Source organism: Eupeodes corollae, chromosome 1, assembly GCF_945859685.1.
Source record: "Eupeodes corollae chromosome 1, idEupCoro1.1, whole genome shotgun sequence".
Lineage (NCBI taxonomy): Eukaryota > Metazoa > Arthropoda > Insecta > Diptera > Syrphidae > Eupeodes > Eupeodes corollae.
In genome coordinates, this window is record NC_079147.1 from 269,144,759 (window position 1) to 269,160,934 (window position 16,176).

Sequence of the window (16,176 nt, forward strand, 5' to 3'; positions counted from 1 at the left end):
GTTCTCTTCACTTCTTTGGAGCTTAAGACACGGAAGGTCATTATCGTTTTTTTTTTCCTGAATATCTTGTTGATTTTGGGGAACATACTAGGGTCACTCGAATTAACTGACCGGATCTTGCGGTCCCAGTACTTGTTGATTGATAACCTGTAGTTCTCCTTAATCAACAGATTGACATTTTTTATTGAATATTTCAGTGTCCTAACCTCCAAGTCGTGTGGGTCTGTAAGTCGTCTGTACAAGATTTTGAGTCTTGTCAGTAAGCCACTCTTGTGCCTACGTAGTGCGTTAATTGTCACGTTTCTGTAAGCGTCCATTTGGTCCCGTTCTTTGTACTTTGGAATTGTCCGTTCCATCGTTCGTTTTATTGTTTCGTCCATCTGTTGTAAATGTTGGTCAATTTCTGTATTTGTCAGGTTTCTGTTGTTCAACGTACTAACCATCATGCCACTGGTAGTACCTTTTGTGAACTTCATAATCTTAAAATACAAACAAGTTATTTTGTAAATAAATTGTTCATAAGCTGGAAAATTTCTAAAAATAAAAAGTAATTTTATAGTTTAAAGTGTTTATTTACTACAGTACACTTCTACAAAATATTTTACATTTTCTTAAAATAAAGTTTAGGGCGAACAGCTTTGAGCCCGTTATTTAAAAAATAAAAATTAAAGGTCAATCCACCTTTTTGATATTGATTGCACAATAATTTTCATGTAAATCCCCTACTTCGTGAACGTGAAACAATACTTGGAATTAAGCTAGGTTCATTGTAAACATTATTTTTAATGAAAAAAACTTTAAATATAATTTTGTTTAACTTGTATAAGTCCTAATATATTTTTTCTTCATTAAATTGGAAATTATTCAAATATGCATGAACATTTAAATCTTTTTTTTTTTAATGATGAGTTTAAATTTAATGGGGATTGAATAAATACGGCCTAAGACAGAAGTGTTACAACAAGAAGTGTTGGATTAGAAAAGCAAAATCATTACTTATAAATCATTGTTACAATCATTGCACTAGTATACACAAGCAAAAAACAGAATATCAAAAAACCAACGAATATCCTATTTCATCGTTGTAACGGGGTCAATTTAAGACAACTCTCTTGGTTAGGCACTCGTCTAATATGCATTGGACCCAGTCCTTTTGACATTTATTATCCAAGATGTTATTTTTGTTGTAAAAGTCAATTATGATCTGCCCCTTTATCGTTTTTTGTAACACACTTTCGATATTTAGTACATCTATGAGATTCAGTGTCTCAGAAGAAGAAGTTAAGGGTGATGAAGACTGATTTAAATTATCCAGTCAACTTGTAACAGATTTGGGCATTGAGAGTGTGTCTCGATCAACTAAACTTAGTCCTAACAACGGTTTGCCCCTAAAACCAGATAAAAACAAAAATATTGATAAAATGGAAACTTTTATTACTTGCCTGTGAAATGTGTCAATTTATCAATCCGCCTTTAAACAAAATATATTCCCAAAAATCTAAATTCACCTTTGAAAAAAGTACTTCAAAGTAAACTTTTATTCATACTCTTGACTATAAACTCAGAGGTTTAGGCTTTAACTTACCCTTATTTTATATCATCACACTTTTAGCAGTTCAAGGCCATGAGCATGACTACTGAATATTAACAAATCTTATAAGCTCAGAGGTTAAGCTCTCGGGCCTCAACATATCGTATGGGATTTACCTTTTATTACCATACAACTTATGGATTGAAAGCACAATGCTTCAAATTTCAACCAATAACACAAACAATTATTTAATAGAAACGTAAACAAGGACGAAGTCAAAATTAAGATGATGATGAACATTCTAAATTTTCTTACTATTTTAGAGTTAACTTTGCTTAATTTGTATTTGTCATTTGGTAGTTAACTTACTTAATAGGTGCTTCTCAATTGTACATCAAGCTTAGACTTGCCTATATGATTGCTTTTGAACAAAGGTTTCTAACAATACGAGGTGTGGCAAATAAGATTCGGGAATTTAGTTATAATTTAAAAAGTGGCAACACTTTTTCATTTGTTATCATATGTCTAAGAAGGGGGATCTTCCTTTAAGTTAGAGGTCAAAGTTGAAGTATGTATGTATATAGCACGTTTGGTTTGCGTTTTATGCGTATTTTTTGCGAGTAACTTTTTTAGTGGCGTGAAAATGTGTGACGTACATTATTTTATTCATTAAAAACAATACGCAACGTAGTTGAGTACTTTTTACTTTATTTAACAATCCAAACGGATAAGATCTTAACTTTAAACAATTCAATTATAATATTTTATGAAGAGTCAGAACACGTCTAGACGGCAGCTGATAAAAAGAAAGAATGTTCTCTTTGCTTTTTAGTTCGTTGAAATCAAAAGTTCTCTCTATCGTCTTAAGCGCTCGTACATTTCAAACATGAACTAAATTCTCCTTACTTAGAATTCTTTTTTTTTTTGGAATTCTCCTTATTTAGAGGGTCTGTCCATACTTCCCAAAGGTATAATTGCATTGTTTATTTTCAAATTAGAATTGGGTGTTAAACTTAAAAAAAAAATATGAAAATAAACAAAAAGTACTTATTGGACAAATAATATCACTAAACCCTTAGATATTTTAGTTTTTCTACCTCTATAACCATCTCTTTGCTTCAAAAATCTCTATCCAAGTCCAGAATTGTCATTTGGCCGAAATGGTCTATTTCAAGTCGACACCCAGGTAAACGTATAAAGTACGAAGTCTTTACAACTAGTGGTCGCTGCCATTTAAATCCAAACCAACTCCAGAACTCAACACTCAAATCAACATGGTAGGTAACTAATTCTTGTTGTGTTTATTATTTTACACTACATTTTATTATTTGTAAACATTATAATAATTGTTTTTTTTTTTTCTTTTTCAGGATCTATCTAAAATTTCGATTTGGAGTCCTCATCTATGGATTTCTTCACAGGCGTCCGCAAAAATAGGCTCAACTTAGGGCCTTATTATTTGAATTAAGAAAAGCGGTTACAACCAGTTTATTTTCAAGAAAAATGGTGCTGACTTATTGGAGCTTATTTTATCCCAGAACCCACATTTTTTGTCTTTGAATGTTTTCATCAAAATTGTAATTAAGTTGAATATAAAAGTAGTGTACATTGTAGGTACAATTTCAAATTTTTGTATTTAATTTTGAGATGTGTCATGTTCAAGAATTTAAAATTTAAGTACATTTTTTAACTGAAAATTTGGTTTGTGCAATTTTAAAAGCGAAATATCAGCTCTTAGGGGCCATTTATAGCTATTATGGGCTTTCATCACTGAATATTTTGTTCCACGATTTAAAAGCTATATCAAGAAAATGAAACTGATCAGTTGTAGATTCTTTTAGACCTAGAGCCGGCAGCAAATTTTGGGAGTGGAGTGATAACTAAAGTTCCTTGATGTGAATGAATACGCGAATTATATCAAATTCAACATTCAACATGGCAGGTTTTTTTTTTAAGCTGTGTTTGGGGTAAGAGTTTGAAAATACTCATTTTCTGATTTTGAGATCGAAATAATAACCACATAAGTGATACATCATTTTTGGGTCGGGTATTAACTTAACTTTTCGTCAAGGTCTTACAAAAGAAAAATTGACATGGGCTCTGAATAGTTTCAAACGTTATAAATCTCCAGGTGCAGATCAAATCGTACCAGCTGAGCTACAACTTACCATTGATATAACTTTGCCCATCATTGAGATGATCTTCAAAAGTTGTATAAATCTGGTCTATATACCTCAGCGATGTAGAGATGTAAAAGTAGTTTTCATTCCCAAAGTGGGCAAATCTCGCATGTCAACCCTTAAGACTTAAGACCTATTAGCCTATCATCATTCATTCTCAAAACTCTGGAACGATTGATTCATATCCATATACGTATAATAGCATTAATAAGAGACTATCCAATGTCGCAGCATGCTTACTGCAAAGGGAAATCGGTAGAAACAGCCTTGCACACTTTGGTAAGAACTATCGAATACTCCCTAGAGCAATAGGAATATACTATGGTAGCCTTTCTGGATATTGAGGGCGCTTTCAACAACGTTATCCGCACATCTGCTATGACGACCCTAAACATCGAATGCTCAATCTGTGAGTTGATTAATCTAATGCTAAAAGGCAGGATCATCAATTCTAAGTTGGGGGAATTTGAACAAAAAGGTCTGTCAGTAGAGGCACTCCGCAAGGTGGTGTTCTGTCCCCTCTCCTGTGGAACATAGTGGTTAACCAACTACTAATATCCCTTGAGAGGGAAGGCTACAGAGTGGTTGCATATGCCGATGATGTTGCTATCACCGTCACAGGGGAACATCCTAATACACTGAGAGACCTCTTCCAAAACGCACTCAATATGCTCACTAGATGGGCTGATCACTGCAGACTTAGTATTAATCCTCAAAAAACAGACCTCGTCCTTTTCACACGGAAATACAAGATCCCAGTAATTGTACCTCCTTTAATAAAAGGTGTACCACTAATTTTTACCAATGACGCCTAATATCTTGGTCTGATATTGGTAAAAAAATTAAGTTGGAAATCTATCATTCAGTAAAGTGTTAAAAAAGCTACAGCAGCTCTTTTCCTTTGCAAGCCAAAGGAAGCAAATGGGGTTTTCAACCTCGCATAACCTACTGTCTATACACATCGGTCATCCGACCAATGTTTATGTACGAAGTTGCAGTATGGTAAACTGCACTGGAAAAAGTCACATACTACGACAAACTCAGCAGTGGCAGTTGGTAGTGGTGTGTACTCAGAAAAGCTTAATCTAAGCATCTCATGCCGCCTCCCTAATCATTTTAGCGATCAAAGAGATTCTCTCCTGGCTAAAAGACAACGTGATATCAAAATCTTTTCTGACAGTCAGCCTGCTATTAAATCTCTTGATGGTGTCTCAACCAAATATCAAACGGCCCTCGATTGTCGATCGTCTCTTCTGGAGATGGCGCAGAAATTTAACATTCACCTATGTTGGGTGCCGGGCCACAGAGACATCACGGAAAATTGTAGAGCCGATGAACTCGCCAAAACGAAACCGTCATGCCTATTTCACCTGAAAGGGAGGAGATAGGTATACCGATAGCTACATGTAAACTCATGCTAAAAGAAACAGCTTCTATAGGTAGCACAATTTACCAATGTGCGCAGCCACATACGTAACTCATATGGCCTTCACTGGACCTAAAGCGCTCTAAAGACTTTTTATTACAAAGCACACTTTATATTAGCTCCCTAATAGGTGTCCTTACGGGACACTGTCTTATAGGCAGACACGCAATACGACTTGGTGTAGCCTCAAATGACTTCTGCAGGAGCTGTATGAACGAAGAAGAAGAGAAAACAATCTCTCACCTTCTCTGCACTTGCCCTGCTCTTTCACTAAGACGCAAACTTCATCTGAGAGACTACTCTTTTGATAATACCAGTGACTTAGCTAAAAAGGATATCAAATATCTTCTTCGCTTTATAATAAGCTCAAAATGGTTTTCTTTTGGCCTAAGTGTTTGGATTCTCAACCTTACCTAACCTAAGTGATACATACAAAAAGTGTGTGCTAGACGTTTTACTTTTAGCTTTCTGATTGCTAGACGCATTTTAAACTTTTTCAATTACGATTTTTAACTTAAAACCTGACTTTTTTCCTATATCAGAACACTTCTCCTGATTAGTATGTGCGATCTTAAAGGATTCATCTTTAACAATACAAAAACCTCATTACATCAACAAATTGAATACAATTCAAACCTTTTATTTTATAGAAAAAATCATTCATCATCGATTCATCAGATGAAAATTTCAAAGTCATGTCTTCACTTTCTGTGACTTTATTTTCAAATCTCTTGGCATCAACTTTGATTTCATTTAAAAATATGTCGCGTTTTTTTTTTCTCTCAACATCTTCAATATGAGTCAAACATTTTCGGTGGGATGCACATTTACAAGGGCAGATGTTTAAAAGTCTATCATTCTGCTGACGCGACGTGTTGTATCCGAAAAAGGATTACTAACATTTTCTATTCCTGTGGTCAATTTCTTCAAGTCTTCAAAACATTTTTTAATGTGTAAAATTTTCAGATATCGTGGCAACCAAAACGTCTTGGGCATACATTTTTGTAATCAAGGCAAGTTTTCTGATGTTTTGGTATATCATTGTTTTGGTTATATCTTATAGGTGGGTTATTATATTCTTTTTCTCTTATTTACAACTCTACATAATTTAGAAGAGGGTTTTAGGTTAATAAATTATAATACAAAAAAATATTGACACAACAAACAAGATCATATATTTTGAAAGAAATGACAAATTAATATGCAAAAAGTGATTTAAACTTCATCCCAGATATCCAAGGATCGTGTTGCGTTAGTTTCAATATCTGCCCAATCAGGATATTTCTTAGTATTTGGGTAGACGAAAACACCCCAGGTTTGTGCCAGAGCCCATATTGTTAAAATAGTTGTTATTGATGCGTATAGCCCACCAATTGCCTAACACAAACATTAAATAAAAATTTTATAAATTTTATACAAAAATATTTAAGGTGAGCTATTATGGCTCACATCAATGTTTGTATATATGTATACCTATACATACATATATACACATATCGTCTTACCATATTTTTTGTTTCGATGTTTGCATATCCTTGTACTAGAGCATTAGGCGGTGTACCAACGGGTAACATAAATGCCATACTGCAAGCCATTCCAACCGGAAAAATTAAATACAATGGATGAATTTTCATTGCAACTGCCTAATAAGTAGTATAAAACAAAATTTTAATATTTTTATGATAAGAATAAGAATACTATACAATATTTTACCATTTCAGCCAAAACGGGAACAGTTATATTTGCAATTGCAACATTTGCACTAAAGTTTGTTATCAAAACTGCTGCTGTTACTACTACCAAAAGTAAAATTGATGGCGGAAGAAAATCCAATACAGAAAGAGATGTTCCTAATTTAGTTGCCATTCCAGAGACTTTACTTCCTTCTGCCAGTGTTGCACCACCACCTTTTCTTATCAAATGTTTATATTAAATTTAATAAAACTTTAACATTTAAGAATGACATTGACTTACCAACAAGAAAAATCAATCCCCATGGTACTTTGGGTACAATAAATTGCCATGTTAACAGAGCTGGAGTTTTTTCAAGTGATTCCTCTGTAATATATTTTTTTTCCTCAGAAAACTTTACTAAGCTATTCACATATATAATAAAAAGTTATTACCTTTCCAAAATTTAAGAAATTTATAATTTGCAGGGAAAGAAAAAATAATCATTAAGATCATAACAGTTGGAGCTGAATTTTTAATTGAACTAGAAAGAGAAAATTAATATTAGCCGAAATCTTCTAAAATTTCACTTAACAATCTGAATTATATCATCAGTGTGAGTAAAATATTTGCGCTTAATTCCTAAAAAAATGCCGTTCAAATTTGTCTACAAATGAGTGCAAAATTATTATACATAAATAAATAAAGTTATCGTATATAATCAAAATTTAAAAAGCTAAAACCGCTTAAAAAAAAGCTACTTACGGATTTTCAAAAAGACTCCCCCATCCTTCCATAAATCCAGGTTTTCGTCCAATGTATAGCATAATAAGTAACACAAATAAAATTGCAATACTAATTTCGTGTATTGTAATTGGTCCAAGTTCATCATATTTTCCATCAATTACTTTCCTACCGATTTCTGCACCTTCCTTACCGACTTCAATTTCTTTAGCTGCTTGGCTATTTGGTCTATCATGAACAAATTTTGATAAAAAAACATGTTGTAATAAAATCTTTTCAAGCCATCTAACCTAAACATCCCCATAAATGCCATTTCTAAGACCAAATACATTAACAAAGAACCCACAATCACAAAGGGAAATGCGTAAACTAGATAAATCCCGAAGTCCAATTTTTCTGTCGCATTTGGAAATCGACTAAAAAAGTCAAATAATAAAGCGTTAAGTTTGGGTTAAGAATACTTTGTTGAAAAATCACCTATCATAGATTCCTTTAAAAGCTAGATTTGTAGGAGTTCCAATGAGTGATCCAATGCCTCCAATTGAAGATGCATAAGAAACACTTAAATAAAAACAATTCCCAATCTTTGACGGTCGTCTCCTAAAAAACAGAAATACTGAATTTTAAGTATCAATTGATAGTTGGTAAATATTAATGTGTAACACTTAACAAGCCAATAAGTAAGAACTTTCATAACTGAGAAAGATCCTGACTGTTGACAAAATTTAAATACTTCAAATTTAAATAGGTGTACATCATAAATGAAAGCGTATAGACATGAAAAATGTAATCTTTTGAAAAACTTAAATTTCAAAAACTTTTGCTTACTCTGCTTTGGGAAGATCTGCATCGGCCTCATCATATTGTTTAATCAATCCTTGCTAGAAAAAAATAAATGAAACAAATTGAATTATAGCTTCTTTGAACTATTTTTAATAGAATTACTGATGCCAATTCATCCAAAACAGCATAAATAATTGGACACATCATAGCGGTACAAGCTGAGTTAGCTATCCAAACTGACAAGAACGTAGTTACAGCACATAAGCCAAAATGAAGTCTTTAAAAACAATTAGTTTTAATAATCTTCAAGGTCAAAAGTCCATAATCAAACATTTTAGAAATACCTTCTAGGACTACAACCAACAATTTGTAGGACCCTAAGAGCCAAACGTATATGAAGTTTTGAATATTCTATAGCAGTAGCAACCATAATACTGGTAACAAACATAACCAGTGTGTCTCTAAAGTAAAGTCGACATGCATCTCCGGTTGGCTTAAATTAAGAATGACTCAGAAATGTTGAATGAGATGATTAAGGCATAAACTTACCATAATGTCCATCAAAGGAAATGCAACTATTGGAAGCATAGATGTTACTCCAAGAGGAATTACTTCAAAAATCCAATAGACAGCCATGACCATCAAAAGGTACATGCAACGATTTGCCTTGAACATTAGAAGACCAAATATTAAATTCCTAAAATATACTTTACAAAAATTACTACTAACAACTTCGTCGCTCATAAGCATAACGGGCGAAAATAATATTGGTGGTCCTATTATCAATAGCCCCTCATAATGATAACTAAAAATGTTAAAACATCCTTTTGTAGAAGTATGGTCTTCAGAACTATTTAAAGGTTAAACGAATAAAGGAAACAAATTTATAAATATAGTAGATTATGTAGCTTATTGATTTATGTAACTTACCTCATGTTAGCGATATTTTATTTCCGTTTTTAATGTTTAAATAATAATAAACAATACCTGATGACAGAATGAAATTATTTTCAAAGAAAAAATAACTTCAGTAAATATCACGAAACTGTGTTCAAATCTACAAGTAGTAAAATGAAAATGTAAATACTAATACAGAATCATCCATTTTTTAAAAGTAAAACTTAATAGACTAACGGTCATATTCGACGAAAAAATGTTTGCCTGACCAAAAATACTGCATTGTCTCATAGGTAGCACACATTTCATGCCTATTCTACTTAAAACTAAACCCTAAAACTATAAAAAAAAGTATGTAAGCCGGCCAAGGCCTAAGACCCCATTCCGACTTCATACTATTAAGTGCCGATTGAAGCCACCAAAACTGGTTCTCCTGCTTCACCCTATCAGTTCAGTCCCGTTAGGACACAGCCCTATTGAACCGAAAGAGCTCTACTCCGCCTTGTGCCATGACGTCCCGATTGTACAGGAGTCGCCTATGCACGGTTTGTCGTCTGACGAGGTAGATTAGCGGAACTGCCAATCTTTCCTGTATCAGACCGCATCTATCTAAAAAGAGGAATGCCTCTGGTGGAAAAAGGCCGCTCAAGCGTGCACTCTCAAAATACTCGTTGTTCGGATAGAACGCCCCAAAAATTAAATTATTGGTCGAAGACATACATAGCTCTTGCAATCTGACCTCGAACGAGTTTTATTACTCTGACTCCCGAAACTTCTCCATCTGAAAAGGGGCACCGTTGAAACACACAGGACACCATAAACGATCATCGGTCGTATGAGGGCCATGCAGACTGCTGTAAAACAGCCGTTTCGTCAGAGCGAAGGTTCCTCTGGCCCTGGTCTGAGCAGCATTTATATGTCTGTCAAAATATAAATACTTATCTAACCAGGTACTTCACTACACTTTTGCTCGCCAATGGCTGCCCGTGAAGATCAACGATGATCATCTTGCACCAGTTCTTGCAGGTATCCCTCGTGGTCCTAGCCAACGTAGTCCGAAACAGAATTTTCTCCGACTTATGGACATTTATTTTCAGTTTCCAGTCGTCGCAATATCGCTGAATCTTGTCAAAATCACCCTGCAAGAGAATTCTAATAACCCCAACCTTTCGGGCCGTTCTGTACGCAATTAGATCGTCCGAACGCTGGTGTAAATGCTGAAGAGAATCGGCGAATTCACCGCTCCTTGTTGAAGACCCTTTTTAATTAAGAATGTTGTGCTAGAAGTTACATTGCCACTTTTGACAACAAACTTTCTACCGTTAAGCATATCATAAAGTATATACAACAATGGCTTGCTTATGGCAAACCTGCACAGCTTTAGGTAAAGACCACATCTGTGCATTGTTGTTTTGATTTATTCCATTTGATATCAGAAAGAGTTTAGACGCAGTATGAATTGTGTCATGACCCGCCTTGAGCCCGAACTGTTTATCCGGAATTATTTTGTTGTCCCCATCCCACCCTATTGATGATATTTTCGGAAGAAGACTTATCGACCGAAGATTTGACGGGTTGGAGTTGTCCTCTCCCTTTTTCGGGAGAGGATGAACAACAGCGGTCTTCCAATGCACTTTATAATATTCATTATTCAGTGCATTATTGAAGAGTGTGGTGTAAATGTCAATTGCCTCCATCGGTAAATGTTCTAGTACAACGTTGGATATACCATCGACACATGCTGACCTTTTGTTTTTTTATCGAATTGAAGATGAGCTGAAGCTCAACTAACCATCAGCACTAACCATCACGCTACGGGTACTACGCACGATTTACACGAATGTAGAATGCATTACCAGGCACAAGGGGTCGTATGCAAAAAGATGAGATCAAACTCTTTACTCACTTTTTTGAGAACTTTCTTAAGGTATTATGCAAAAAAATAATTACTGACCGAGTTAGATCTCACTTGGTGAGTTCAATCTCAGAGGGATGAGATCGATCTCAAAACGAAAGCTCGCCATGAGATTGTGCTCGTTTTCATATGCAAAAAGCTGAGTAAACACTTGGTTACATGAGATCGATCTCACAAATTGTTAAGCATTGTATTTCTCGGACTCAGTTCACATAAAACCGTAAGGATGGCTGAATTTATAATTAATTATGTCGGACAAAGAAATTATAAGGAAAGAAGGTGTCCAAAAGGTGATGATTTTCGTCGTTTGTGCCGGTTTAGTGAAGAAGGTTTGCGATTGTTAACGGAGGAATTTTTGGGCCCGACCTCAGAAACGCGTGGTGGTGCTCTCACAAATGAAGAAAAAATAAGAACATTTCTGCGATACACAGGAGACCCGGGGTTCCAAATTGGAGTTGGTGAAGACGTTGGAGTTCATCAATCTACGGTCTCTAGAGTGGTGCAGCAAGTTTCTGCAGAAATTGCAAGCCAGGCCAAGAATTGGATTATATTCCCACATACTGTGGAAGTACGAGTTTCCTTATGCAATTGGTGCTTTAGATTGCACTCATGTCCGAATAAGGAAACCTTTGACCTATTATGAGGAGTACATTAACCGTAAGGGATACTACTCCATTAATGTTCAAGCTTCATGCAATGCGGAAGAAAAGTTTACAAGTGTTGAAGTTTGCTGGCCAGGATCAGGAGTAGGTATTTTTAATCATAACCGCTTGATTGTTGAATTAAAAAACCATCAAGCTTTTAACAACAACTTCTTAAATTGGATCTTATATTGAAAAAATAGAATTTACTGTGCTCTATTTCGTATTGAGTATTCGGATCAATTTGTTGTAAATTCTGACGTCTCTCAGGGAATCCATTTAGGTCCGATTTTATTTATAAATGACTTGGTTTCGACCAAACAAAATTCTTCCATCCTTATTTATGCTGATGACATTACTTACTTACTTACTTAAGGTGGCGCTACAGTCCGGGGCGGACCTGGGCCTCAACCAATAAGCGTCTCCAGCCAGCTCGGTCCCTAGCTAGCTGTCTCCAGTTTCGCACGCCAAGTTGGTTGAGGTCCTCTCCCACCTGGGTGCGCCACCTGAGTCGCGGTCTTCCTCTACTGCGCCGTCCCTCGGGATTGGATTCGAAGACCTTCCGGGCTGGAGTGTTGATTTCCATCAGCTCTACATGACCTAGCCATCTAAGCCGTTGGACTTTAATTCTTCTAACTAGGTCAGTGTCGCTGTACAGCCCGTACAGTTCGTCGTTATATCTTCTCCTCCATTCTCCATCTATGCGTACGGGACCAAAAATCACCCGAAGAATTTTTCTCTCGAAGCATCCTAAGACGCTCTCATCTTTCTTTGACAGGGTCCAGGCCTCAGCGCCATAAATGAGAACCGGGATGATGAGTGTCTTATAGATGGTGATTTTGCTGATGACATTAAGCTTTTGAAAAAAAAAAAAAAATAAAATCAACTTCTGTCTGTTTACTTTTGCCAGAATATTATGTTAATATTTAGGGATTTTTGGTGATATAAAAATCATCGCGTTTTAAATGCAGACAGGTGTAAAACCATGAGTTTTACACGCAAAAAAGTTCCCTTTAATTTTTATCACACGTTTGATATATGCAACTTAAGGAAGGCCCCTGTGATTTCTGATTTATTGGTTACTCTTGATACCAATTGAACTTTTAATGAGCATTTAAATTAAAACCTTTACGTTTTGAAGCGTCTCTTTGTTTCATTTATAAGACCTATGCTTGAATATAGTTGTTTAGTTTCGTTAAGTTTATCTTACTACTCCATCCATATAACAAGATTTTTAGTAATTCAGAGAAGATTTATGCGTTTCTGCCTTCCTTTTCTTCCATGCTCATATGAACATAGGAAGTGGCTCTCACAAGGGCTTGCTTTAATAAACCTTAAAACACTCACCAGTCATAGAAAATGACAAACCTAGTATTTTGACACTTCAAATGACAGCTAAGCTTTAAAGGTGTCAAATGTTAGCGTTGCATACCTTAAATCAAGAAATAAATGACCCTCCTCTAGAAAGAAAAAGTTTTAATGGATACAATTTTAAGTATTTACTGCTTTCCAAGTATTTACTTGAATTTTTTTAAAAGGAATTTAACAGTAAAAGTAGGGCCGCATTTCATGTATCTATGATAAAAGTCTCCACAGCAACACTTTTATCCAACATCAAACTGTTCGATGCAACATGTATGTGTTTGACTTCTAAAGTTGTAGTCTTTTTGCCAAAGCTTTCTCACATTTAAAACAATGACCCCCCCCCCCCCTCCCACCTCATTCATAACCAAAAACATGTTCAAGACAACGTCACAGAACAACAACGACAAGGTGTGCCAGCCCATCAGCCATTCTGCCTCATGTTGGCTGTGGACTTGTTGTCTTAACTGCCACATTCACCACCGCACCGCTCTTTGTTGTTTCGGTCTTCTCTATCTCTATCTCTACCTAACCAAACCCCATCTCCATGCCAGCAAACGGCTCCACATCAAATGTGCGTTTGGATTTTTCGTATTTCCAGTTAGAGTTCTGGCTTACACCGAGGAGATGTGTGCCGTTGCGTCGTCGTTTGGTTTTTGTCTTGTCAAAAAATAAATTTTGCGCCACGTTCAAAACGCAAAATCCCAGTGATATATAAACAACAACAACCACAACAAAAAAATGTTTATTTTTGAAAATAAATATTCTAATTTATTTAAAAATAAATAAAATTTTGAAATTAAAAAAAGTGGAGAAAATATTTATATGCATTTCTGAGAAATAACAAAATAAAATATAGAATAATGTTCGTTACGATTGGCTGAACCGTGTCGATGTTCAAGTCGTGAATCTGCTTTTGTTGTTTTTTTTTTGTTGAATTTATTTATTTGCAATTCCGCGGTTTCTGACGAAGTCAAGGCATAGGAAGCAGTAGAGTGGAGAAAATAATAAAAATTAAACAAAAAAGGAGAGAATTAACACCAAATCTCTACACACAAATACTAGTGCAACGGTATTTTCTACCTGTGGCATGTGGATACGATCGTTTCTCCAGCCTGCTCAGCTCCGTTGTATCTAAGTTGGTGATTGGACTTCAAATACGTTTGCAAATTAAGAATCTGCCCCCTTAAGCCCCTTTATCACCTTTAGCTCCACAAGAAAACACGTCGGTCGCGTCGTCGTTGTCGTCGATATCGTCGTCGTCTGTCGTTATCGGTGGTTGGTTGTTGGTCGCATCTAGCATCTCGCATCGGCTTGCGGTCCTGTGTGTTTAAGTTCTGTCAACATTCCAACGACTTGAGCGCGCGTAATATTTGGACTTTAAGCCCCACAAGTATTTTATCTTTTTTTGTTTTTTTTTTTTTCATCGTTTGGCAAGACAAGAGGAAGAAGGACATTTTTGTCGCTCACTGATCAGCAGCAGGCGGCTTTGGCTTGTGGCTTGTGGAAGCACGAAGACGGGCGCATTGTGAAGCAGTTCCAGCCGGCATCGCGCAAACAGGTTAACTTCAATTGACGTTCAAGTCTTCAGGTGTGTTTATTTTGTGAGTGTGTGCGTTGTGTGTGAATGTGTCATCGGTATAGTGTGTTGGTGAAGAGCGAATACACTCGTGAAAGTTTTGTGGCAAAATATTCAGATATTGAGGTGGGGTGGATGTGCCGGGGCAAGCTCACTTGTGCCCACTTCCCCCCCCACACACCTTTATTTTCGATTCACTATTATATTGACTTCCCGTGCACCGAGAAGGAGAGGACCGACCATTGGCATTGCATTGAATGAGTAATAAACTTGTCAGACGCAACGCAAATGATAATCCTAGCCACCATCTAAAAATATAAATTTAAAAATTTTAGTACTTGAGCGCGTAATCATGGAAGAATTGCGAAGCTTGGGGGCTTGGAACTTGGAACCCGTTGTAGTATCTAGTCGTAGACTAGTATTATGGGCTCCATTTGGAATAGTCAGTACCGTGGCGAGGAGACCAGGCAAGTTTGTTGCAATGGCGTGGAGATGTGATGTTAGAATCTAGCATTACTTAGATACTTTTTCATAAAAACGCTTGTGTGTTCCTCTCTGTTTAGTTTGGTTGGCTTGAGGTCGTTTCTGGTTCTTGCTTCTATGAATAGTTGCACGGCTTCCTCCGCATCCGCACTAAATTGGCTTGTGTGACAAAATTAGACAATTTGGCGAAGCATGTTGTCGTTTTGATTGCACTTCGAAACCAATTATCAAAATACATTCCAAAAAGTTGTCGTCGAATTTTAAAATATTCCTTTCCAATGCTTGTTGTGGTGAGTGGTCGTGGTTTGGTTATGGTGTAGCAAAGTGTATAGGAATCAACCAGGTTGTTTAGGTTTTTGGAAAACCGGAGAAGAAGCTGGTGGGACAGAATAGTTGCATACATAGTTAGTATCAGCTAAGGTACAAGTTGTTGTTTTGGGATGTCATTTTCATGCTGCATGTATTTTTATTTTCGATGCTGATAGTTTGTTGCAAGTTTATATCTACAATAACTTTAGGCTGAAGTTGTTGAGGAGAGAAAATAGAAAAAACAAAAACAACAAACTCGTTTTATGCATAAATAAATAAAAAAAAATATAAAATTGCTTCTTATACAAAAAGAAGTTAAACTAGCGACATGTGCAAGTTCAGTTTCAGACATAGGCAAGTTGGTTATTTAATCAATAACTAAACGAGTTCAGGAATACATTTTTTTTAAATAGGCTCGATTTGCAAATGCAATTAAGACTTTTAGAATTTGCATGAAAAATTACTTAATATTTTAGTGTGCAATCAAAATTTATTTGTTATATTTATATTTTATGAAGAAAAATTTGTAGATTACATTTGGAAAAAATGTGCTGGGGAAGGTTTCTAAGATTGTGTTAACATTGAACCCTTTTTGGGTCATAAACTTTGATTTTTATTTAAAATTTTAATGGAAATGAGATAAAGTAATTTAACG

The 16,176-nt window shown here is 35.6% G+C and overlaps 2 protein-coding genes across 2 annotated transcripts in view; one reads left to right on the forward strand and one right to left on the reverse strand.

The window, feature by feature from the left end:
• Positions 1-6,287: 6,287 nt before the first annotated feature.
• LOC129941113 (protein I'm not dead yet-like) lies at positions 6,288-9,407 on the reverse strand. The gene is made up of 14 exons (XM_056049662.1): positions 9,266-9,407; positions 9,065-9,185; positions 8,885-9,001; positions 8,680-8,828; positions 8,498-8,612; positions 8,381-8,433; positions 8,030-8,152; positions 7,843-7,968; positions 7,574-7,780; positions 7,264-7,352; positions 7,112-7,195; positions 6,851-7,044; positions 6,643-6,780; positions 6,288-6,514 (listed from the first exon to the last, which is right to left on the reverse strand). The coding sequence occupies exons 1-14, from the start codon at positions 9,268-9,270 to the stop codon at positions 6,353-6,355; spliced, it is 1,683 nt and encodes a 560-aa protein (XP_055905637.1). The 5' UTR covers positions 9,271-9,407; the 3' UTR covers positions 6,288-6,352.
• Positions 9,408-13,759: 4,352 nt separating this feature from the next.
• LOC129954148 (uncharacterized) overlaps positions 13,760-16,176 on the forward strand; it is an 81,424-nt gene continuing 79,007 nt past the window's right edge. Inside the window, exon 1 of the mRNA XM_056067866.1 lies at positions 13,760-14,741. The gene's annotated coding sequence lies outside the window, so the exon portion shown is untranslated. The remainder of the gene's footprint in view (positions 14,742-16,176) is intronic.

Excerpts from the sequence above, each read along its gene's own strand:
- LOC129941113 (XM_056049662.1), bottom strand. Across the intron at positions 7,353-7,573 it reads GGGAGTCTTTTTGAAAATCC|TTCAATTAAAAATTCAGCTC; the intron begins GTAAGTAGCTTT and ends TTCTCTTTCTAG. Across the intron at positions 7,045-7,111 it reads GGGATTGATTTTTCTTGTTG|GTGGTGGTGCAACACTGGCA; the intron begins GTAAGTCAATGT and ends TGATAAGAAAAG.